Source organism: Pelobates fuscus, chromosome 2 (assembly GCF_036172605.1).
Source record: "Pelobates fuscus isolate aPelFus1 chromosome 2, aPelFus1.pri, whole genome shotgun sequence".
Lineage (NCBI taxonomy): Eukaryota > Metazoa > Chordata > Amphibia > Anura > Pelobatidae > Pelobates > Pelobates fuscus.
The window spans coordinates 382224474-382249551 of NC_086318.1; the positions used below are offsets into that span (position 1 = coordinate 382224474).

At 37.4% G+C, this 25078-nt stretch overlaps 2 protein-coding genes across 3 annotated transcripts in view; one reads left to right on the plus strand and one right to left on the minus strand.

Annotated features, from left to right (window-relative positions):
- The first annotated feature begins 695 nt into the window (after window positions 1-695).
- Window positions 696-14102, plus strand: CEP68 (centrosomal protein 68). Of its 2 annotated transcripts, XM_063443777.1 has the most exons (6): window positions 696-770; window positions 6381-7615; window positions 8751-8873; window positions 9670-9766; window positions 11210-11376; window positions 13782-14102. In XM_063443777.1, the coding sequence occupies exons 2-5, from the start codon at window positions 6422-6424 to the stop codon at window positions 11374-11376; spliced, it is 1581 nt and encodes a 526-aa protein (XP_063299847.1). In that variant the 5' UTR covers window positions 696-770; window positions 6381-6421; the 3' UTR covers window positions 13782-14102. The 2 variants fall into 2 exon arrangements, with proteins under 2 accessions (XP_063299847.1, XP_063299848.1); XM_063443778.1 differs by lacking the exon at window positions 11210-11376.
- Window positions 14103-15565: 1463 nt separating this feature from the next.
- RAB1A (RAB1A, member RAS oncogene family) overlaps window positions 15566-25078 on the minus strand; it is a 38813-nt gene continuing 29300 nt past the window's right edge. The window contains exons 3-6 of the mRNA XM_063443780.1: window positions 21783-21878; window positions 20942-21037; window positions 19435-19566; window positions 15566-17173 (exon numbers count right to left, since the gene is read on the minus strand). Of these exons, the coding sequence (XP_063299850.1) occupies window positions 16976-17173; window positions 19435-19566; window positions 20942-21037; window positions 21783-21878 (522 nt within the window). The 3' untranslated portion in view covers window positions 15566-16975. The remainder of the gene's footprint in view (window positions 17174-19434; window positions 19567-20941; window positions 21038-21782; window positions 21879-25078) is intronic.

Genomic DNA, 25078 nt, shown 5'->3' on the forward strand with positions numbered 1-25078 from the left:
CTTTAATTTTAGGAGTGTGCATTAGATGTAGCCAGAGGCCGGGCTGTTTTGAGACATTTCAGGTAACTAATAATTTATACAAACTAAAATGTAATTTAGAATGAGAGCAGTGTACCTCATTCAATAGTTGCCAACATTTGGGGAAAAAAATGACAAACAGATACAAACACTGATACACACAATCTAAAACACACACACACACATAAAGTAAATAAAAAAAATTTAAACCTTCTTCCTGGGACAGCCCTGGCAAACTGGCTACAGTTGGCAACAAACCTATTTCTAAACACATTTATTGTAGTTTTACTGTGATTGTTATTGGTGTGCAGCTCTGTTATACACTCAGACACACCAACACAGTGAAAACAGAGGAATCTGGGTCCCGAATGGGAAGATTTGGGAGGAATACAACCCCCCTCATACCAAAACTAAATTACACTGTAAGGAGTGTCCACACATTAGTCATCTCCACCCCCTGTGTTGTGGTATAACCACATCCCCCCAGCTGCCCACACCCCGACTTCCGCGCTTTGCTTTGTCTGAAGCCCACCTTCTCTCCTTTCTGATTGGCAGAGCCCACACTACGTGTTACTATATGGGAAAACAAGCGGCGGCCATGTTGCGGTTGGCATACCATTGTGGAAGGCTGGGGCTCGCAGCGTCACGTGACGTGCCCGTTACCGGAAGAGGCGTGGCTTAGCAGGCAGTCTTGTCATGTCTGAGTGAGTAGGAGGTGAGCACCAGTCTCTGCCTGCCTGCCCATTGCTCAGGTAATGTTTATATTGCACTAATGATATGACCTCTGCTGTTTGCTAACTGACTGCCTCACACAGCACCCAGCACACTGAATTATCTGCATGCTGTCCTGTACTGTGTATTACATTCCATATAGCTCTATAGCTGCACTGTGATGATGCTGTGATGCCTTACTGATTATACTAATTATTATTAAGTTACTTTGACTGTATAGTTTATTTTGTTTTATTATAGTATGTACTATATATTACACATGTGACATACTTTTCACTAAGGGCCTTAGGTTGAATGCAGAACTACTCAATAGAATAATTAGAATGATCACAGAAAATGCAAATACTTTTTTCTTTTTGTGGGGATTATTATTATTATTATTATTTATATAGCGCCAGCAAATTCCGTAACGCTGTACTAATGTCATGAGATGGGCAGAAAGATAGGGGTGTGAATCCATCCAAAACAAAACAAACTCAGGCAATAGGGAATCCTATTAGATAAACCGGTTTAGGTTGAGGAGGTATGTGTAATTGAATTGGGAGGTATAGTTTGGGGTATGAATAGTTGCATTAAAATGATGCAGCAATACGGTAATTTGATAGACTGGGAAACTGGGTCATTTTTGTGTTTTGACGACAAGATTTTATTATACAGCTATTCTGATTACATCCTGCAACAGTTTAATAAAAATTAAAAAATTACTGCAATTTCCTGTCTATCAAATACTAGATTATGCGTAGTGCAATTGGCAGTTACGGGTTAGAATACTATGCTACACTAGAGGGTGATTGATACATTGATTAACCAATCTGCAGAGAGGGCAAAACATAATGCAGTGAGAATGGGAAAACATATCCAAAGGATGGGAATGGAAGGGAGAAAAAAGTGGAGACAATGAAAACAATTGGTGCAGGCATTTTAAATAGTTACTTTTTTTTTTTTTTTAATGTTTGTATATTTAAAATTCTGCTCTTGTGTCGGGAAAAAATATGTTATACCTTTTGTACCTCACTGGTATTACAGCTAGTACATACTATCATTTTTATGTCTTCAGGATAGACCGATTATCTGTTCTTTTTTTTAGAGCCAATATTCAGCATATTTCTGATAACCAGTATCGATCTTGTAATTTACCAATATTAGCGACGACCTTCTCACGTCTTGCAGTAACTGCACGCCATAATTTGCATCTAGAAACCCCAGCTGCCTGCCAATGAGACGCCATGTTGCGACCTCACGTCACTCCTCCCTGTGAGTCCCCACATGCAGAGCAATCAACTGTAATATGGCTGATATTGAGTGATAGGAGTGTGACTGCTGACAGTAAACACACTCCTATCAGTAACAGAACTGTGCATGCTGGGATCTCAGAGATCCTGACATGTACTGGCTGCCTGAGAGTGATAGGAGTGTGATTGCTGACAGCATTTTCAGTTAATGTCAGATTTGTGCAGAAATTGTGCTCATTGTAAAAACTTTAAATTTACAGAATTTCGACAATCATCCAAAAAGGTGACCGATAATCTATATCAGCATCGGCTCTTAAAGAATTATATTGGTCAATTCCTAGTAACTAGTGCACAGTTTATTGCCCCTTGCTTGCCCACTACCATCGCTCACTAGAAACTTGTATATTCAAATAATCTAACAATTAATTGCTCTATTTCTGTCTGCCTTGCCTGATCATAGGTGTTGCATTTATAAAGTCAGGGAACAAACAATAGTAAAGTAAACTGTTGTGTTTTTATGGTACGAATTTACACAGTTGAACAGTATGAACGTGGGAGGGTTATGGTCTGCAGCCTCACAACATTCTTCTGCAGATAAAATATTGGGAGATGTGTTAGGATGTCTGTTGGCAAAGTACTGAAGAAGTGATGGAGAAGGCAGTATCTGCATTGCTTTGCTGGCTCAGCACTGAGTATGTACATGGGCTGGTAATCTCAATATCCTCCAAGGCTGGACTGGCCCTCTGGGTGTACTGCAGTGTATTCAGCTATCCACATTGATAAGTATGTATGATGTGCCTAGAGGTCTTTACAAGTGAGCACTTGTCTTATTCAACACACACGCTGGTTGTCATTGGCAGCAACAGAGAAGTGGCAAAGAGTCTCCATTTTTTAGGTATGCACAGATCACTATGAATGTAATGTGATGCTGTGCAACTCAAACTTATGGAGGTTGTAGAAACAACTGGTATCACACCTCGCGTCTCCAGCAGTCTCCATCTGTTGTGAACATGTGCCAAATGCAAATCCAATGCTTCTCTTAGGAAAGCATTGAATTTAGTGCTTTCCTATATGCTGCAAAGAGTGAAACACTGTACATACAGATTGCTAGCAACATAACTTCAAATCACTGAAGTGGTTGTGGTGCTTGCAGTAACACTTTAAGTTCCATGGTAACTGTTTGGTATCTACTACTTTGCCACACAATTCTTATTGACTTACATTTATAAATATGACCCATTCCCTAATATCCCTTCAGGCTGCATGGTGAGCCAGTGCAGTGCTGTATTTTCAGGGTTATTTACTAAATGTCCGCTATGCTTTTGGTTTCCACAACTATCCCAGAGTTCCCAGTTTGACATGCAGTTGAGCACAGACAGGCTTCGTGTTTCAGACTCCATACTGCTTTTCTACAGATACCTTTAGGACATTTTTTTAAACACAGCTTTAAAAAACAAAAAAAAAAAAAACAAAGCAAGGGTTACGATGGGGGGGGGAAAAAGAATCAGCAGCTGCAGTCGATAGCTAACTTGTGGTCTCTGAAAAAGCAAAGTTAGCATAAATCTCCATTTTGACATTATTGATATCTTGACGATTTTGGTGTAATTTTAGCAATTTAGGATTTTGGTTTGCTATGGTTTGCTATTCAGTGAATAATCCTACATTTTTTTATTTGGGGATATAGAGATCTCCAGTTTCTCTGAAGATGCTGAATCACTGATGTTCCGGATTTATTTGTGGTTAAGCGGATAAATTAAAGACTGTTATCCGTGTCACTGGCATGCAATATGCTATTGAGAACTCAGAGCATCCATTAATATACACACAACCCAGGGCCACTAAAACAAATGTTCTTGTTGACTGAAAAAAGTCAATTCAATAGGAAAGCATTGGGAGGCTATTGCGCATGCAGGGCAAAGTGCCGCACTGTGCCAATCAGCATCTTCTCATAGAGATACATTGAATACATGCATCTCTATGGGGAGCATTCATGGTCTCCATGCAGTGTGGAGACACTGAACGTAGGTACTGCACACCGTCTTGAGTGACTGCCACTAGAGTTGTAAATAGGCAGCAATGTGAACACTGCCTTTTCCCTGAAAGGGCAGGGTTTACATCAAAAAGCCTACAGGGACAGGCCATAGTCACCAGAACCACTACATTAAGTTGTAGTGGTTCTGGTAACTATAGTGTCCCTTTTAATCCACTTAAAACAAATATAATGCAAAGAGATTAAATGTAGGAAACCCAGTGGAGGAAGCAAGCCAATAAATATAGTAATGCTGAGATAAAAGATTTTTATGGTACGCATATGTAAACAAAGGGCAGGTGATGCATTGCCTAACTCATTGGTACTCATGACTAATTTATGTAATATAACTTTTTTGGTCTGTTTTATGTTTTATTATGTATATAAGGTATCACACTGAATGGTGAACACTCTGGGCTGCATCTTTGTTTTAACATTGAGCATTTGTTTTAATGTTGAGATAGATAAAACCCACAACGCACTACGTATTGACAGTATTGGCTATGAGCCAGAACTCCCCTGTGGAGGGAAGGGGTGTGTTGAAGCATAGCTAAATTCCTGGACATTATAGAATGTCTTTGTGTGAAACATTAATGTAGTTATAGTTATTCATTTGTAAAGCAGAATATGTGAAATCAGTTTGTAAGGGACGCTGGAACTGTGTGATAAGACTAAGTGCTCAAACAAGTTGCAACTTGCCTAATTAGAACTAACATACCAGAAGTACCTTAAGAAATCCAAACCAAGCTTAATGCATGATTGCTAGTATTTAGGCACAGTGCATGCCGCCTCATGGTTACAAAACAATGATATACACACCAGGCTGAAACAGTAAAAAAAGTAATTGCATGCAGCAATGGATTGAAACAACAACGTACCATTGCCAAACACAAAGGAAGTATTAATAAGTTGTGTACAGTAAAATACATTTGTGTATATATAAAAAAATATATACCATAGTACTGTACAGCTCCTGTAGATAATCTCAGGAGTTTATCATGCAGTCTGTTTCATGGGCTTCAGCCTCTGTGAAGATATGTAAATGACATGCGTCTATGTTCTCCAAAAGGGAGGGCACTGTATGGACCAGTTTGGTTGGAGTTACAGAAAGCAATAAAACCGGCTGAGGTGGTTAAACTGAGATGCTGGTAAATTGTAAACATTGTTAAATGTATTGTGGCTTCTAAAATAAAAACTATGTACTACAGCATGTATATTGTGAGAAACTGTTTCTGTCTTCAAAATAGTTAGCCTTTGTCGTGACATTGATAATTAAAAAAAAAAAAAAAACAGAACTGGGGTAGTGGGCACTGAAACCACTTCACATGAAATCTATATAGTTTATTGCTTTAGGTAGTGTACGTACCGCTCCACTAGTGCTGATGCTGCCGCATGATCTGGGTTTGTGGGAGTTATGCGGAGGTGGCACCATAACCTCAAACAATTGGTTCTGCTTGGGAATACTTCCCCCAAGCACACCAAACAAGAAACGCCCATCAAGCCAGTGTGCTGGATTTTTTCCCCCAGCAAATTGACATCAACGGACAATGACATATCTCCCCCCATGACTATCAACATTCACATACACCTACAAAACATTCATCCTATTCTGTCCTGTCACCCAGTCCCCAGCATACATAGACCTTTAAACCACCTATTTTATTAAAAACATATATGGACTTGCCATCAATTTTGCCAATACAATATATACATTTCTCCTGTTTTCATTAAAAAGTTAAAGCTCACCGGCACCGGGCTGGCTTCCTCTCTTCCACTGCTTGCAAACGAGGAAGCATTTGCTAGAGCAGCAGTGATAGGCTGATAACGTCAGTTGACGCTCTGTCTATTTCTGCCTGCCTATCGAGAGTAATGCTTCAACAAAACGTACATACGGAGAAGTACTAGAGAGGAAGCTGCACTGGTGCCTGGGGGACTCCACTTCAGTGGTAAACCATTTGAAAATGTTTTTCAAATGAAAGTTAGAAGTTGCTGGTGACTTTGTGCACCAAAACCATTTCTTAACTCACCAGAGAGTTATCTGTTTACTTAGAAAAAGTCACTATGTGAGACAGAAGCAAAGTAACATACAGTTCACATCTGGGTTTTGAATAGCGTGGGATTTCTTCCCATTTCCTTAATGTGCAGTTCATTTCCAAACGTATTTCCAGTTCAGTATATGTAAGTAGCATCACATACTTGTAAATGTGGGGCAATAATTATATGTAAATAAAGAAAGAAAGGGGGGTTATTGCTCATGCATTGGTAAGTTTTTCATAATGTTGGGAAAAAAAATGTAATGGTGTGTGTAAAATACCATAACTTTCTGTTAAAATCTAAATATGCTTTTTGGTTCTTTTGTTGTTTTTAAGGAGCGCTATAAATTATACACATAATGCAATAGATTTATAAGATGAATTTAAAAGGAGAGAAAACTACATTTTCCCCACATCCATCTGGTTACTTGATAGATACCGCAAGTCAGCCATCTTTATCCATGAGGTCAACACTTTCTGGGACAAGTGATAGTCTCGATGACCCTGATGAAGACAGAGCAAGACCGAGGACATTTCTACATTCCTCATGGGCTTCACATGGAATTTCAACATCCCAAATTCATCATAATCCGTACATAGGGGCACACAAATCTGTATATCCTAGTTTCAGCAAGAGCAAAGAATCAGAACAATCATTGAGGAAATCTAGATTTCAAGACCAGTACTGGGCATATGCCATTCCAGACACTCTTCCACCTTGTCCAGATCGAAAGTCTCCACACTGGGATCCTAATAAAGAGTATCAAGACTTGCTCGATTACACATATCCTATACATCCAAAGTACCATATTAGTAAACAAAGTGAGGACACAGACTCTGATCCCTTTTTTAATGACTCTGGGATAGATCTTGACAGCTATAACATCTCGTGTGACAACAAGTTAAACTCTACCAGCATGCCTTACCAAGAACACAAAAAAGAGAGATATTCAAGGACAAATCTTCTAAGTTCACAATATGCCTTTTCAACGCCTTTCAAGACACCTGTTTATCAACGTTTACACAATCCATCTGAGTCTTCTAATGAAATGTCTTTTGAGGAGCACATTCCATGTGCCAGTAAATCAGACCTTGTTAAAGAGTCTAGGTATGATTATCTTCCCAAATACACTATGTTTGAGTCCACATTCTTTACTACAAACAGTGTCCCTAGAGGAAATGCTGAGAAATCAAGTTGCTTTATTCCTACTTCTAAAATTCTTCTTCCTCACAAAGATGTTGACAGTGATGAAGAGTATATGAGGTTACCGTCAAATCTTAAAGAGTTGGAGAGCTTGGCCACCCATTTAAAGGACCTGTCTTTAGGTGCAGGTAAGAATAGATACTCTGATTATGGGCAAGATGGCGACAGTCGACAGAATTGGCAGTCGTTTGGAAATACTGAAGATTTACATGAACCCAAGAAAGGTGGAGAATATGAGCATGGTAGCTACAGGGGTCAGAGCTTGATACTTGATGAATCGTCCATTCCGCATGCCTTCCCGGACATAAGTGGATGTTCCCCAATGCAAACAGTCCAAGGAGCCAAGACACTTATTCAAAGCATTCAGGTAAAACAACGTAATTTTAGGCTTGAGCCAAACCGTTATGACATTTTTAAAATGCAACCTATATAGTATTTAATGTGCTCTGCAGGTCTGATTTTACATAGCACCTGATATGTCAAAGATAGATGATCTGACACTAATTTATAAAGAGCAAAAAATAACAATCTTAACCATTTTAAAAATGCATTATTACAGTAATTTCCCCACTTTTGCAATGAACCTCATGCACATCTGGTTTACAGCGCTCTCCTCACCTTCCCCCCCCCCCCCTTTTAAGTTCTCCCGGCATGCACCCATATCTTTTTCCACATAGGTTCCTAATTTATGGAATTCTTCTTTTTGGGTTAATAGCTGATGCCAAATGTCAATAGGGCCAGATGGTTAATTATATTATCAGATTAGGTTTATGCGTTGATCCAGTTATTAATTTATGATAACTTAGCCTGTGGATAAATAGAATTCCAGAAAGGTAAGTGATTTTTCTCCCTTTTTTTTTCTTTTTTCTTGAAAGAACTGATAAAGGAAAACAAAATCTGGACAAAAGTGGACAGGCGTCGTGACGAAAACTTTGGCATTAAGCCGCTCAAAAACCGTTGCATTCCAAAGAGTGCACGGGACCTCCAGACCCCCATAATGACTTCATTGACATAAACCTGTAATGAGGCCAGGAGTGGTCTTTAAGCAATTTAACTTTTATTAATACAATTATAGCATAATGAACCGCTAATTTTAAATTACAAGGCACATTTGCCAAAACATTACTTGCTCTAATACAAATTGAACACTGCAGTATTGAGGGTGGCACAGTTGTCATTATTGTATGAATCAAATGCACTAATATCCACTTTGTGTCATTTTAAGCTTTATTGCTAAAGCATAGAGGTTCAATCTAAAAATGTATTTATTTATTTATAAAATATTTTACCAGGAAAGATACATTGAGATTTCTCTCGTTTTCAAGTATGTCCTGGGAAAAAAAAAAATAAATAAAACCACGTGAAAGCATGACATTAGAGTATAAACTTGTTTCACATATGACTATGCCCGTGTGATACATGCAGACTCACTGAAAATTCACTCTAATGCCTTTCGTGTTTTTGATGTCATCTAATGTATCCTTTTTCTATATTTTAAGTAGAAGTTTTGCCTTGAGCTTGAGAAGCTTATCCAGTGGCTTTATGGTGTTGCTGAAACAGTAGACAACTGGATTGCTCCAAAGCCTGATGTGGAAAGTATCCAGTCGGCACTGAGCCTTTACCTGGTGAGTTATATGTTGGCATTTGAAAGCAAAGAATTTAAATCATTCTTCTCACATAAGCAGAAACTTCAATTCATTCCTTGCAGATAATAGCTCTGTAAACTTGGTACTTAAATGAATACTACGTCCAAAGTGCACACCTTTTTAAAGCATATTAATAATTCTTGCAATTTGTAAGCCTTAAAACTGTATCTTTCATTAGTTGCAGAACTAATTCTTCAGTTATTTATTAACCACTCTCTTTATTTTGCCTAGCACTTATTTAATGTTGTGCATTGTGTAGTCCAGTATGTCTCATGTTGTATAGAGACTAGTTTTTCATCTGCCATACCTCCCACCACCCTTTTTGAGTGCTGTCCATTGTCCCTATCCCAAAGTGTATTTTATATGTGCTGGACAGCTATGCTCATTTAATTATTTTAATATATCTCAAGAGAATCAATACCGGTTATAAATCCCCACGTCCCTCCTCATTCACCTTATTTGGGTATTCTTTCTGTCAGTGGCATCCAGCCCAATCATTGAGGTACACCAACGATTCAGGATTTAAACATTTGCCAATGCTGTTCCAATGGGAATGTTGACAGAACCTGGACAGTTGGTTTACCTTGTGGAGGGTGATGGGAACCTTTTTGTTATTTAAATACTCCTCAGATGTAGGAGTATTTAGAATAAAAGAATAATAAAAACAACTTTTTACATGGTGCATGAAACCACTCAGGAATTGTCAGGAATATAACACACATCCATTGGAAATTGCCTTTATTATAAACGCGTGATGGTTTTTCTTGCTTTCCAGAAATTTAAGAAGGATATAGCCGAGCATCAGGGACTGGCTGAAACTGTAGTAAAAAATGGAGAATTACTCCTAAAATATATGTCTGTCAATTCTTCTGGTAAGCTCTGATACCAAATCAATGTAATGCAGAATGCAATCTCATAATTATGTTACAGAAAAAAAAATTAAACAAGATTTTGCATATTATGTAAAACATCCAAAGTCACAGAAATTATTTATGTGCTTGCTAATTAAACAGCTGTCGGTTATTCTAGTGGAGAGAGAGAGTGTGTGTGTCTCATTTATTTGACTGGTGTAGAAAGTGAGACCGATGCGATCTTATATCTTGGTAGAGTGGAAACAGCCCAATAGAGTCGATTATTGTAGTGTTGTTAAAATAATACAGTATGGTTTCGTTTATACTTTCTAGTCAATTGGATCAAATATATCCATTTCCTTGCTATTAACACTGATGGTTTAAGAGTCAATATAAGTGCAGGACCACAAAAAATATCTCATAGCAACATATATTTTGACAGCGGATTAAAAAAAAAAAATTACGTAGGCCTGTATCGTGTGACTGTTTTGCAACACTGTCTTCCACGTCTTTTCATTATACTAGGAAATGAGAAAGTGATTAGTGTCTTTGCTAAGATCAAGTAAACATTTGTACATAAGTAACTGCTAAGCCCTTCTCTATGTGACAGATAACAATATTTAAGGGCCACTAAACACCATAATCAATATTGCTGATTATAGTGATTGTGAGGTCAAGAAGACTTTAGTTGCAGTTCCTTCAGATTTTCTCAAATTCCTTATCAATTTGTTTGACAAAATAAATTGTGTTCTCCTGGTACCCAAACATGACAAAATCCCTTCCTTATCTTTCCAAATAAAGACAGTAACGATAGGCTGTGGGTGCTGGAGATGGCTTTCACATGTAGAGTGAAACTTGCAAATAGGTTGGGAAAAAAAGAATCTACTTTTAAGGTATCCGTGTGGGATGGTCCCTCACTGCTGTAGGTAAACAATCATATAATAGAACTAGTAATCAAGTCCACTTGAATCTTTCTATTAAAATCATTCTTTATTTCTAAACAATTGGAAGAATTATAATCCAATTAGTTTCACGCAAAGTACATACAAACTCGTGATTTTTATTTTTTTTAATGTTCGGAAATAAAAGGTTTTTTTTTTTTTTTTAATGGAATGAAAGATTCAAGTGGATGTGACTTCTAGTTGTTATGAGTGTAGCAGCCTTTTAAACTTTTGGTATAATTTATTTTAAAAAAACAAACAAAATAAAAACCTTTATTAACCGTGACATTGTAGCCTACTTCCTTTATGTTATGAAGTCTACCTGCTTTATAACTATAATTCCTATAATCATTGCAGGTAATCCCCTCGCTGTATTACTGTGTAATCCACTAGCAAAGATGATGGTGGTCACACCTTAGTAAAATCCTACTAGCCCTTGTCTTGTAAATTAATTGGTGTGCATGCTTTAGCTTCTTCCATTTATTTATTTTTTTGTAATTTACAATTTTTTTTTTCATGATAGTTTTGAAGGACACTCTTGTATTAATTTCCAAACAATCGGGAGAACTAGAGAAACACTCGGAACGCCTGTATGCATCAGTTCTCGAAGCTATGGATACCGTCACTGATGACAGCTTGGGGAGGAATAGTAATTTAAAACATGTCTCCTTGGAGATGGAATCAAGTTAGGTAAGTGTGACTGGAGATTCTTAAAAGGAATGCAACCTGAGAAATGATAATGTCAGGCCCTATTACACGACAATATGAATGGTTAGACACAGGAATTTGGGTAAAGACAGCAATGTTCAGCACTTCTTATAAAATGAATGATCAATGATCCTGCTTTATCATTTGAGGAAGTGTTAAAGAAATAACTTTATTATGCCAAAAGAGTCTTCTAAAAATGGGAATATATATATATATATATATATTTGGAAGTATTGTGAGTTGTGCAGTGTGTGTGTGGCATTGTATCCCCCCCCTCCCTTCTTACCTTTAGTCTGGGAGGGAGGGACCAGCCCTCTCACAACATGCCTGGTGGTGCTAGTGGTGAGTGAACTCTAGCCTGTGGGGTTAGAGTTCACGCTCGCGATATTGTGGGTGTTGCCATGGCAACGCTCTGGATTTTGCGAGAGGAACCCGGCAGAACTGCAATATAGAGGTCCGCCGGGTCGTCTCTCCTCTCTGTGCCTCAGCATGCCAGCAATAAAAACTGAGCAGCCCTAGATCTTTCGATACCCGAGGGTCCTTCTGGCAGTGGACCAGACTGGCAGGAGAGCTTTGTGCAATGCTCTAAGCTCAGCCACTATGATTTTAAATTGCCCCCAGTATCTGGGAGATCCCAAGTGAATGTGGTAAATCTCAGCATGCCAAAATTTGCAACATTTTAGCTTTTAATCCTTGCAATAAACTTCTAAAAAGATATTGAAATCCTAGATATATTGGGCATTTGAACAATCAGGACTAATTAGTGAGTCTATTTTGAGTTAGTGGGGGTTTTTGTACGTGTGTGTGTGTTAAAATGATTAAATGTAAAACCAATTTTTTTTTAAATCTAATTTATTCCAATTTAATGTTAAGTATACATATAGGGTATCAAAATAAATCCATATTTCGCCTTTAATAAAAAAAAATAAAGTGAGTGCATTTAACCCCTTAAGGACACGACATGTGTGACATGTCATGATTCCCTTTTATTCCAGAAGTTTGGTCCTTAAGGGGTTAAACAGTGATAGTGTGGTAGAAAAAGGAACATATTTTGTGAAATGCTAGATCTAATGCTGTAAATCTGTCACTTTAGTGAAACTGACACACAACTATCTGTGTAGCCATAATAAAGAAAGGGAAGACTGTTTATAGTTTGTGTAAGAGTCAAGCACTCCTATTAACTTGGCCATGTAGCCACAACATGCATGAAAACTCAAGAACAGGGCTCTAAATGGATCATGGGCCATCCAAGCGTGCAGTGACAGTATAGACACAGGCCTGGCTAACATAAGGTGTGAATTTTTCAGCCCTGCTCTGAAACCCACTTACTATACACTATGGCACAACATTTTACTTTAAAACAGCCTTTGCAAGTAGATTATTCTAGAAATCAGTTCACTAACTAAATATGCAAGATTTCAACTTAACATAAAATTAGGTAGTTTAAATATGTCACTAGAAAGAAAAGAGGGGATAAAAAAAAAAACACATTTTTGATCATTTTTATTATTAGACATCTTGTATACATAGATGAAACAGTACAGGAAACAATAGATATAACAGAGGTTTTACAAGCACATTCAATTGCAAGGAAGTCCCTAGTCATGTTTACAGTCTAAGGAGAGAGGAGGACAGACAGTGATGGCAGACAATGCCTTTTTTGGGTGCATATGAGAATGTATGTATCTTATGAAGATCCAATATGATCTCCAATAAGCTTTATTTTTCCTGTCTGAGTATGTAGGCTATAATACAAGTGGACAGGTAGAGTCAGAAAGATTGATAAAGTCCAGCAAAATAAAAATTACAATTTGTGAAAAGTGTGCACTCCAAAAGAAATTTTTGCCCATGTACAAAAAACAAAAAACCCTGTACGATTCTATGGTGATTAAAGGAACAGTGCACCATTCAACTTCATGGTGGTTGTTAGTTGTAATTAAAATTTCCTAATTTACACAACTGATTTTGGGAAAGCAAAAAAAAAAAAAAATCTCCACTAATCACAACTTGGCTATTTTATTTGTCACTACAATCCAGTATTTAGAGAAAACCAGTAAAAATTCACAAATATCACATTAAAACAGTGAACAAATACTCTAGTGCAGAGATGGCACCTTTTCTGAATTAGATTTCACATGATGCGGAGGTTAACCATTACACCTTTAATTTTGATGCATCCTAAATTGTTAGGTAGATGTAACCAGATATTCAAGACCACCCACACAATTACAAGTGTTAGATGAAGTTAGGGACAGAAAAATTAAAGTAGAGTGCAGGTTTTGTTCTGCATCACTGAAATGGCATATAATTATTTAAAACATTTCAGAATATATTGGCAATTCTGGATGCCCTAAATTTTTTTCATTTTGCCTCCGTCTGCCCCTTAGGTTGAAAAGCTGAAGACTATATTCCGCATGGCAAACTGAAGAACCTGCAGACGTTTTAAACTGGTTTGGAATGGCTGGGATTTGTTTAAAGTGCATTTGAAGATGATCAGGATAGGTGATAAAACAGCTATTCAGAAGTTATTTTAAGCATGTTCTGTATAAAGTACATTTTAATTACTTGTTATGTGTTCAGATTTGTATTACTATTGATTTGTCAGATGTCTGCTACATTGGTTTATATTTTGTGTGCACCATCTTCCAACTTTGTCACTCACTCTTAAGCTTGTTTAATAAGAGCTCCAGTTAATAAACATCTTAATTTTACAATCGTTTGTATTTATATTGTGTGAGCAATAAAACCTCTGGTCCTCAATGTTTTAGAATTTTGGTATTTGGTCATAAATAGATGGCTCTGTCCTCAAGCAAAAGCTTATTAAAACCTGGTCTGTAAATCACTCTAGTGTACTACTCCATAGAACCAGAGATCACTTGGGTTTATACACCTGACTAAAAACCCCTAACACAATGTTATTTCAACTAAAGTGAAAATTGTCACAAAATGAAATGTAATGCTAAAGTAGCTAAACTGGAAGTATAGCTAACTTGGACAATTTTCCAGTTCAGCTGATTTGACCTTAAATTTCAAGTTCATTTGCATTCCTGACCGTTCTCACTGGTTGTTAACCCTGTACAGAGTGGAAGTCGCATTGCCGAGAAGGAACTGTAAATTTGGTTCCCAATCCCAACTGGAATCTTCATGATGCCTAGTGGTTTAGGTACACTGAATAAACCATTAACAGTAGAAATTAAAGAAGATCAGCCCTTGATTTACAGTAGTCCAAAGAAGTGCAAACTGGCCGTACACATGTGGCTGTCTTTACTTGTTAGCGGGTGTTCTAGCCCACCACATGGATCCTGTAGTAATTGATTGAGCTTTGTACATTTTAAAGAGCAAATGTTACATTTATGAACAAATCCAGAAGTTACAATTTCCACTATAACCAGTTTAAGTCCCTGGAACACCATAGGACAGAGCTAGTATTTATCTTTTTAATTTACTTACCAATATATGAACAGGATTTGACTTAAAATGGCATTGTAAAGAGTTCTTTCATATTGGGGACTGGATTTAATCTCCCTAAGTCTTTACATAGGGTGTGAATGAACATGAAGTGTTACTTACAGAATAGCTTGCTTACCTGAACTGGAAGTAAAATAATTATGGTACAAGTCTTAAGTTGGCAAGACTTACTCCAGAAACATTTTTAATAGGAAAATCACAAATTACTTCTATAGGCAGGCGTGGCAGTCTGGGTTTCCCGAACCACATACATTCTCAAAACGAGTCTTTGGGTCTTAAACATTGCAGAATCTCCTCATCCAAGCAGAGGTAGATCAGTCCACGACATCGTCTTAGGTCTCACCAGCAGTAAATTGTTTCAGAAACTACACGTTTGATAGCAAGTAGAGAGACTTAAAATCCCTGGTCTGTTGTGGGGCTTTTAAACTGGCTTTTCAAAAGCTTAGACCAAGCCCACGAGTGACCAGGAAACCTGGATGGATGCTTTATTTTTATACATGGCCAGGCCCCCCCCAAAAAAACACACAAATTGAAATATACATGGCCCACTACTACATGGCAAGTTAAACAAAACACTGCTTGATAAATTAAAGCCATGGAGAGGTCTATGAAACATGCAATATTATATTAAAAAAGACCACTAAATTAACGGTTATGCAATGAGAAGTAGTGTGCCTACTTGTCATTGAGTGCTGACTACACGTTCAGTGTTAACATATTTTATTTGCATTAAGACAAACACATGGGTATCCAACTTTCAACCTGTATAAGTAGCATAAGTTAGCAGTATTATACGCCATTCATAAAGGTTTAGATGCTATATACATCAGACAGGAGTTTGATAATCCAATCTGTTGAAACCACTGTTAAATACAAGATTCAATTCCCCCCCAGATGCAAGCTCACTTTTATAACCTTTTATGTCACACTTCATTCTGTATGCATATCACTTAACTTTAGCTTAGAACTGGCATTCTTTAATAAAAGTAATGAAAGGATGAAACAGCATAAATAAAATGGCAAAATGAGTCACCGTCATACTTGCACTGCTTAACACCTCTGCAGAATCGTTACTAAATAAAAACAATGCAAATCCCCATAGGATTAAAATAGGGCAAACACTGTACATTTAAACTAATGTATATTTCGGTCACTTACAATTATCTAATTTAACTTTCCTTTAAAGATTAGACACTTTTAAACAATAGTGGTTGCATTTGATTGGGTTAGTTAAGCACTTGTTAGTTTGGTGTATGAATAACCAATTGTAAACGTCAATTAAGTACAGGGTGCAGTCTCAGCCGAAACAGGCAGAAATACTAAATACCTTCATTTCCCCATTACTAAACAAATTAAGACAATACTTATCACCATACAGTTGATATTACTTCCAATAAGTACAATATTTATTAAACATTTCTTCAGTTGTTTGTTACATTTTGTGCAACAAATTACAATGTTCTGCAGCCACAAATTATATTTGCAGAGTATGAAGAAACTATTGAGACTTACATGGCCAGAGGAGCCTGCGACTAAATGCAAAGCAAGTGGGTCGGAGGCTCCTATTGCGACAAAAGAGCCAATCAGATAGTGTAATTGTTCCATTTATAACTCTACAAGAAAGAACTAGCAAAATCAGATCTTACATATAACATCTCACTAAACTTTATTGATGCATGGAAACAGACAGACACTGTTGTGCTGTTTGATACAAAATGGCTGAACTTCATCTTCAGAAGACTAAACCTGACACCTTAACATGCCAAACATCAAAAATGGGAGGATGGGTGGGAGCAATAGGTATCTTAAACAACCACAGGGGAGACAGTCTGGTATTAGTAAAGCAACAAGGGTTACACACATTATGGTGAAAAATCAGCACACGGGGAGAAAAAGGTTTACACAGTTCTGAAAATGAAGTTAGCTGTCTTGAGTCAAGGGCATAAAAAAAAAGTCAGTATTGAGTTTTTACAATCGCTGACCTTTGGGGAGACTGTAAGATTCTGTTGTAGTGCGGCTACATACAGTACAATTCAGGCAATTTTTTGTCACTTAGGTTCAGATTGAGATTTCTCTGCTGTGAGGGAATGGGGTGGGTGCTTGACAGGCTGTTTTAGCAGCAACCTCCGCTGGACTGCTTGACTGGAGTGCTCTGGATTTTGACGTTGGATTTCTCTGCGCCGCCAGCTGTAGCTCCAGGTCCCATTCGCTTTTTGATCTCAGCAGCCATTGTCATGAAGGCCTGCTCTACATTTGTCGCATTCTTTGCACTGGTTTCCAAAAATGGAATTCCGAGAGAGTCTGCAAATTCCTGGACAAGGGAAATGGGAATGTGAATTAAACTAGCTAGCTATCCACATAGTCCTGCAATATAAAAAACTAGTGACTATGCACATTTTAATAGTCATTCTCACCCATAGGAGATATTTACAGAATGCTCTCTATTTTTCTTCCTGCATGATCTTTAGAGGCCTATATATTTTTAGGTAAACATAATGAGCATAACTATTTCTTCACTAAAAGTAATGAGAGGCTTATGTGTGCACTTAAACAGATGCTCTTTAGATGAACGACTATCACAATATAACAATTTTGCTGCCCCTGCAGTCTCATGGCTTATTTTTGGCCATTTAGAGCTAAATCACTTTTATTTTGCTTTCTGCAGCCCTGGCCACACATTCTCTAGCTCTGACTGACCGTCTGCATGGAAAAAAAATGCTTTCAGTTTCAATCAGAAACAGGCCAGGGTGTGTACTTTAATAAAAATAAAAAAAAATCACGTCTCTTGATCTCTTAATGTAACTTTAAACACAGATGATGTTGCAGGCTCTAGCAGGCAGTTTACAGAACAGAAGAATTGAATGTCTAAATTAAATACACTGTGCAATAAGAAAATCTAGAAATATATTTTATTTATTTTATAGGAAGTGCATAGGGAGGCTGCATGACTCTCAGCCAGAGGTAGTGTGGCTAGGATTGGGGCCTGCATGAAAGGGGCACTATGGTCACCAAAACAACTTTAGCTCAATTAAACAGTTTTGGTGTATAGATTATGCCCCATGCAGTCTCACTGCTCAGTTCTCTTCCATTTAGGAGATAAATCACTTTGTTTATGCAGCCCTAGGTACACCTCCCCTGCATGTGACTTACACAGCCTCCCTAAACACTTCCTGTAAAGAGTCATCTAATGTTTACACTACCTTTATTGAAAATGCACTTGAATTTAGAATTTATCTCCTTCTCTGTTAATAACTTGCTAGACCCTGCAGGAGTCTCCTGAATGTAATTCAAGTTCAATTTACAGACCGGGAGATAAAAAAAACGTTTAAAGTAAGTTACATCTGATTGAAAATGAAACCATTTTGTGTTCATGCAGGCTGTATGAGTCACAGCCAGGGGAGGTGTTGCCAGGGCTGCATAAACAGAAACAAACATGATTTAACTCCTAAATGGCAGTGAATTGAGCAGTGAGACTTCAGAGGCATGATTTTTACACCAAACCTGCTTCACTGACCTAAAGTCAAGTGGTGACTATAGTGTCCTTTGAACATAGTGACCTAACCTCTAAATGGCAGAGAATGGAACAGCAGGAATACAGGAGCATAACCTCAAAAAAAAAAAAAAAAAAAACCAACAACACTTAAACTAAAGTTGCTTTGGTGCTTAGAGTGTTCCTTTATAACAACAGAGCATCGTTGGGATTGTACGGATTAAATATAGCAAATATGGGATCTCTAGCTTCAATAGGCACTACTGACTTCCAGGGTTTAAAAGCTATGCTATTGCATGAAAGAAGTACCCAATAATGGCATATTTGAGATGCCTCATAACACTAAGCTAATGATGGATTGTCACATTTTTAGGGAGGGTATATTCTAAAAGCTAACCAACAGCTATTCACTGTGCTACACTGAAAACAGTTTTGCATCTTAGTTGGCAAAAACTGCTCGTAATGCATGCATTTTGCCGATCATACCCGGACAGAAAAAAAAAACCTGATCCATTAAATTGAAAAAATAATACAACTCCAGGTCTACAGAAAAAATATAATTGTATCCTGTCTGGTTTTAAACACTATGTGGCATTGCAGCATGCATTTAATATTAATGATACCTGCTTCTTATTTTAGTATGAAACTTCTAATGTCCCATGATACTGTAAGAACATGCCTCTCGAATAATGTAAATGGATGCATATGCTAGAAATATGATGAATAGATTAAAGTTCTAATACCAAGTCAATACTTTGAGGCTGCATATCTAGTCAAGAATACAACAGTGTCTACTGGGTGAATAATAATCCATATTGTTAAACAGTTGTTACCACAAATGCTCCCAACCCCTTACAGAAACTAGTGAAGTTCAGTAACATATCATAGAACAGAAATAGAAATTTCTTCATACTAATATAGACAGACTGTTTTATTAGTCCTAGTTAATCAAAGATGAGAACGTGACGTAAAACGAGGTTAAACCAGTAAATGCAACTAAATCTAAACGTTTCTCAAAGGAGTGTAAACAGATATTGAAATGTATCCCCCAATACGTGCAGAGTTCCGATATCCCAACTCACCTTTGCTGTTGTGTAATCCACTACTTTCTTTGTAGTCAAATCACATTTGTTTCCTACCAACAATTTGTTAACATTTTCACTTGCATAACGGTCTATCTCCTGAAGCCACTGCTTTACATTGTTGAAGGATTCCTAGAAAAGCATAAACAAATTTACATCAAAATAATGGATCAATCTATTATTTCAAAGAAACAATGGCAAAGGTCCAATATTCCTACAATAATAAAGTATGTCTTGCTTTGCCCACAGATGTGTGTCAAGTTTTGATTAAGAACTGCAGGCCGTACTGAAACACCAACTTTATTTCACACACCTCTGCAGTCATAACTAGAAAAGCTACAATTTCTGGGGAAATTGTGTGAAGTGTTCTTCCCTCCACCAGTAGTCTACAACTGGAGTGGGCGGAGTAACTGGGTGGAGTGACTTGAGTAACTGTTGTGTGGTTGGAGTGGCTGGATTAACTGTGGAAAGGTTGGACTGGGCAGAGTAACTGTGTGGAGTGTTTGGAGTGAGTGAAGATAGTAAACATTACACTAACCAACTGATTGATCACATTTAAAAAGTGCACATAGGCAAGCTTGATAGAGTGAGAAACGCATTTCAACTTTTATTTATTTATATAGCACATTTAATTGCAATGTTGTTGCCCAAAGTGCTTCACAGTTACATTAAAACATACATTTATAAAAACATTAGCAGGTGTACAAAAGGCCCTGACTATGACATCACTTGCTGCTCCAGCTTGGCACAGGTCAGAGTATTTTTGCGGTTGCCATCTTCAAACGGTCGTATTTTAAAAACTGTACATCCTACAGCGAAGAGCTTTATATTGTGAGAATCACAAGACCCAGACCTACATTTTGATGCATAATATGTCTCTGAAGTATTACAAATGAAGGCACAGTCGCAGTTTAGAAATTGCCCTTCAAATTTGAGCTTTGTAAAGTGGAGTTTCAATGAATGTCAATGGACGGCGTTAGTTGCAAACAAATGATCATATTGTGAAAACTATCAGGACTATGGCTTAGCTGTGGACATGTTTAGTGTCAGCAGGGATAGCTGAACGTTTTGATATAAGATTTGTGAAGGTGGGCTTGAAAATGAGGGAGTGGTGGCAGTTTAGAAATCATGTCCTGATTTTTCAGCTTTTGCCAGCTCCCACTCTAGTTTTGAACATTTTGCCATTCATTCCTATGGGACCAATTTCGCCACAAGAACGGTGATATTCCGTGAACCATTTGGCGAAACGTTCCACAAAGTAATAGCAATCCGATCGGGAATAATCCGCACGTTTCGGTATATTATGGTATATGTAGTGTAAAAACTGTGGGAGGAGTTTAGATGGTAAATTTGGCTATAATAAGAATAATATATATGTGAGATACCATTAAGTGGTCTTGCTATGCAAGAACACTTAATAATGTGGCATGCTGTGGTAGTAAAACTCTGGGCAACCCACTGTCTCAAACTGCATAATTAGGTGTATTTAAAACTAAAGACACATTACCTGGTCTGTAACATCATACACAACTATGATGCCGTGTGCTCCTCTGTAGTAACTGGATGTTATGGTTCGGAATCTTTCCTGGCCTGCTGTATCCCACTGTGAAAAAAACAAACAAAAAAAAACGTTTAAGAAATGTGACAGTTATGTGTGTATATAGATGTTATATACCTTTATTCTTACAAAAAATATTGCTATATAAATATTATGCCAATTTTAGAGCCAGGACAGATATTCCTACTGCTAAGACCTTTACTGCCCCCTAGTGGTATGTGGGCATTTTTAAATATGTATATTTTTTAAAGTCAGTTTTTATTATGTAGACCAAGGATGTGTGATTCATTTTTGCATTACAATATGACTTGAAACTGCATTTATTTATATTTTAAAGTATCTGGAAAAAATATTAAAATTCCGCTCAACAAGCCGAATATGCAGTGAAACACTTAAATAATGTTTCAAACACATGCTTGTATTTAGAACATTAAGAGTGTTCCTTTAATGGCATGAATACACTGCATTTGCAAAAACCCTAGGTCTTTGTCAGTATTTCAGCACTTCAAGGACCGATATCGACCTCTTTTAGAGTCTCTCTAGGCTACATGTTTTACCATATTCTATACTATTATGTATAACTGTACAGAATGATAAATACAATTCTTTATTACTACATGGTTTCTCTAGTCACCAAAGACAACCAGGATACATACGTTCTCTGTAAATATTTCCTAAATGTTATGTACAGCACACACATATCAAAATAGCAATAACCAAAATAGAGCAGTGTTGCAAAGGAGCTCATTGCCACAACATTATGAACATCAATTCTACAGCATTTACTTACTATTTGAAGTTTAATTGTTTTTCCATCTAATTCTATAGTCCTGATTTTAAAATCCACACCAATTGTACTGATGTAACTTTCCGTGTATGTGTCATCCTACAAAAAGGAACAGAAAAGGGAAAGAAACATCTTTATCAGGTACTCGAGAAGGAATAAAATATCAAAACAATTCTTGTATAAATTGATTTATGCAATAGGTTTACTGTCATTTCAATTTAGTGTATTTTTTCCTCTGTCAATACTTAATTTGCTGTATTTAGAGTCGCAGAGCCCACTTCCATTCACCTGTAAGAGTATAGCTTTCATAAATGAGAGGCAGCCAGAAACTCCATGCAGCACAGGTCTGTACAGCAATACTTGCCATTACTGTAGACTATCATATAACTCCTGCTGTGAGTACTATTATAGGCTAGTATGAAATCATCCACTTTCTATTCTTTGCAGAAATCACTGCAAAAGTTGCCAATCCTGGGAAATGGCCAAAAACTAGCTCAGTGTTATTTTTTTTAAATACAGTAAAACTATAATGTACACTGAAGAAAATTGTACATGGGACTGTCAAGTCAATTCTAGAATGTTCCACTATACATTCTATTGTTAATGAAAACTTTAGTTATTCTTTTTTCTCAAATACCATTATTTTAAATCTGAAGGTTTATTCCAGCAGTGCAGGCTCATCCACCAGGTGTCAACATTGTGCATTAATCCCACACTAGCCCGTGTAAGCATAATGGTGCCTGGAACATAGGACGTATGCATACATATACAACACATTCTCTAGATAAACCACAGATGCAACCAAATGCTCTCACAAGATGTAGAAGAAAACATTAGTTTTTTTTTGTTTTTTTTTAAAGTTAAATGTATTGTTTTACTACTTTATCGATTCCAAAGTCTTCATGGTGAGTGGACGAAGCACGCAGGACCTATAGTTACTTTTTCATTTTTGATGCCATAATAAACTTTTTTTTGTAAACATTAAAATGCACCAACAAAAAAACAAAACAACTTTACAGACGTCTCCCTTAAATATTGTATGAGGGAGTCCTTGGCCCCCTAAAACCACCAGGGGAGACTCCCTGATATGCCTGCTTTCTTCTACACCTTGTGAGTGAATTTGGATGCATCTGTAGTTTGTTTTTGTTTTTTTTATTGCTTTTGTTTGGAGGTGGGGGTAGACTTTTCTGCATCACTGTTTAAACAACCTCCAAATGCTCTCACTAAGTAGACTAACAAAACTTTGATCTAATTCCCATTGCTAATTATGCAACAGGAAATCAATAACAACTGGTGGGAAAAAAAGAACAGTTCTCCATGTAAATACTCCAGAACAAAAACAGGTATTTGCTCTATTATGTATGGAGGGGAAAATTATATTTTATTTCTCCTCAGTACGAACATCCATGCACATACAACACAAAGCAAGATGAAAGTTTGAGACACTGCAGTTTCCAAAGCAGTTTTACAATACTGTACACAGCCAGGTCGCTGTGAAACCACTCCTACCTGCCTTTCCTATCAACGCAAAGGGACAGTCAAGGAAATGGAGCACCCTCAGGACATGGAAAGGAGATGAGCACAGAAAAGCCATTCAGGAAAATAAGAATACGCATACACTACGCAGGCAACCAATGTATTCTAACAAACCACACTCCATTCCAACCCAAAACTGTGCTGGTATACTGTATGGCTTCCTAGCGGTCATTGTCCGATGCCAGTCTGAGACAGACAGCTGTCCAAGTATGATCATTGCCTGACGATCAGAAGGCATGATTAAGTGATTGTAGTCTCAGTCAGCACATGCCTCCCCTTCTTCCCCTCCCCCTGGCCAAAAGGACCCCAGGGAGTTTGTTATGGTGTGCTGGAGCAGAGAGATGGACTTAGGAATCTATGTTCAAGGAGTTTCTAAGTAGGACCTGATCAGTCTGTCTGAAAGAACTACAGCTGGTACTAACATAGGCTGAAAGCAAATACATCAGAGTCTCTTTTGAAATATTAAAATGCTACTCAATGGTTCCTCCCTTTATTGAACAGATCTCCCACATTTAAACTTCACCTACACAATGAAGCAAGAAGACAAGGATATAGCCAGTGTGAATACAATACCAAGAAACACTGTAAAACATGCATTAAAAAAAAAAAAAAAAAAAAAAAAAAAACACATCTAAAATCTTGGTAATCATAAAAATGTCGTTCCAGTGAGCAGATGGGTACAGCCAGCTAAATAGATATGGGAATATTTTGTCATCTGTTCTTAAATTTGTCCCTAAACACTATAAAGTCCAAAACATAATTTGTTAAAAGGTGAACTAGTGGCTATAATACGTTGCTCATTGTATTTTTGCTCTGCCTATTAAATTATTCATAGCTGAACTGGCACCTGATCTAGAGAACATAATAGGATCTAGGTTACCTTCCCATTCGTGGAAACATTACTCCTTCTCTGATTGTGTTTTCAAAAATAACCATATATATCACTTGGATGCAAACATTAACCTCTTCAAGGCAAATGTCAATTCTACCTAGGAAAGGAATTTGTCTAAATCTAGTCTACAAAATGGGTTTAACAAATGGAAAAGTGAATTAGAAACTAAATTGGGGGAATAAAATAAAAAATAAAAACACAATTAGATTTACTTTGAATTCCAGACAAATTACACATTAGTGAATCAAGTCCCAGAGGTTATTAGCAAACACTCTGTACCAGCAAATAAATAGACCCAAAGCATTTTTCACAGTACCCTGTGTTAATATAGCTCTGCTTAAGCTTTAACACAGTTCCATACATACCTGGGAATTGGCAAATTCAGATTCCAATGCATGCATTAGCATAAAGTGTTATATTATAAAACTGCAGGACGCTTCAAGGGAAACCTGACAGTGTCATTGAACCCAGGGCTGGGGCAAGGATTTCTGCCGCCCTTGGCAAAGTTCCATTTTGCTGCCCCCTCATGAAAGTAAATACAATCTCACAGAGGTTTATTCACTAAACTCTGAATTGCAGTGAGCTGAAAACCAAATTGCAAAGTTTAAGCAAAAACAGCTGAACTGGAGAATTTTTCTAGATCAGTCATTTTGGCCTAAATTTTGCCATATGGTATTCAGTTAGGTCTGCCTATTACACACATACTGCTTAATGCACACACACACACACACTGCCCAATACATGCATCCACACACACACACACACACTGCCCAATACATGCATCCACACACACACACACACACACACACTGCCCAATACATGCATCCACACACACACACACACACACTGCCCAATACATGCATCCACACAC

What these genes read in the sequence shown, in the direction of transcription:
- CEP68 (XM_063443777.1), top strand. Translation starts at nt 6,422, where the DNA reads ATGAATTTAAAAGGAGAGAAAACTACATTTTCCCCACATCCATCTGGT. An exon ending in CACTTATTCAAAGCATTCAG is followed by an intron (nt 7,616 to 8,750) that starts GTAAAACAACGT and finishes TATTTTAAGTAG; the next exon opens with AAGTTTTGCCTTGAGCTTGA. An exon ending in TATGTCTGTCAATTCTTCTG is followed by an intron (nt 9,767 to 11,209) that starts GTAAGCTCTGAT and finishes TTTTCATGATAG; the next exon opens with TTTTGAAGGACACTCTTGTA.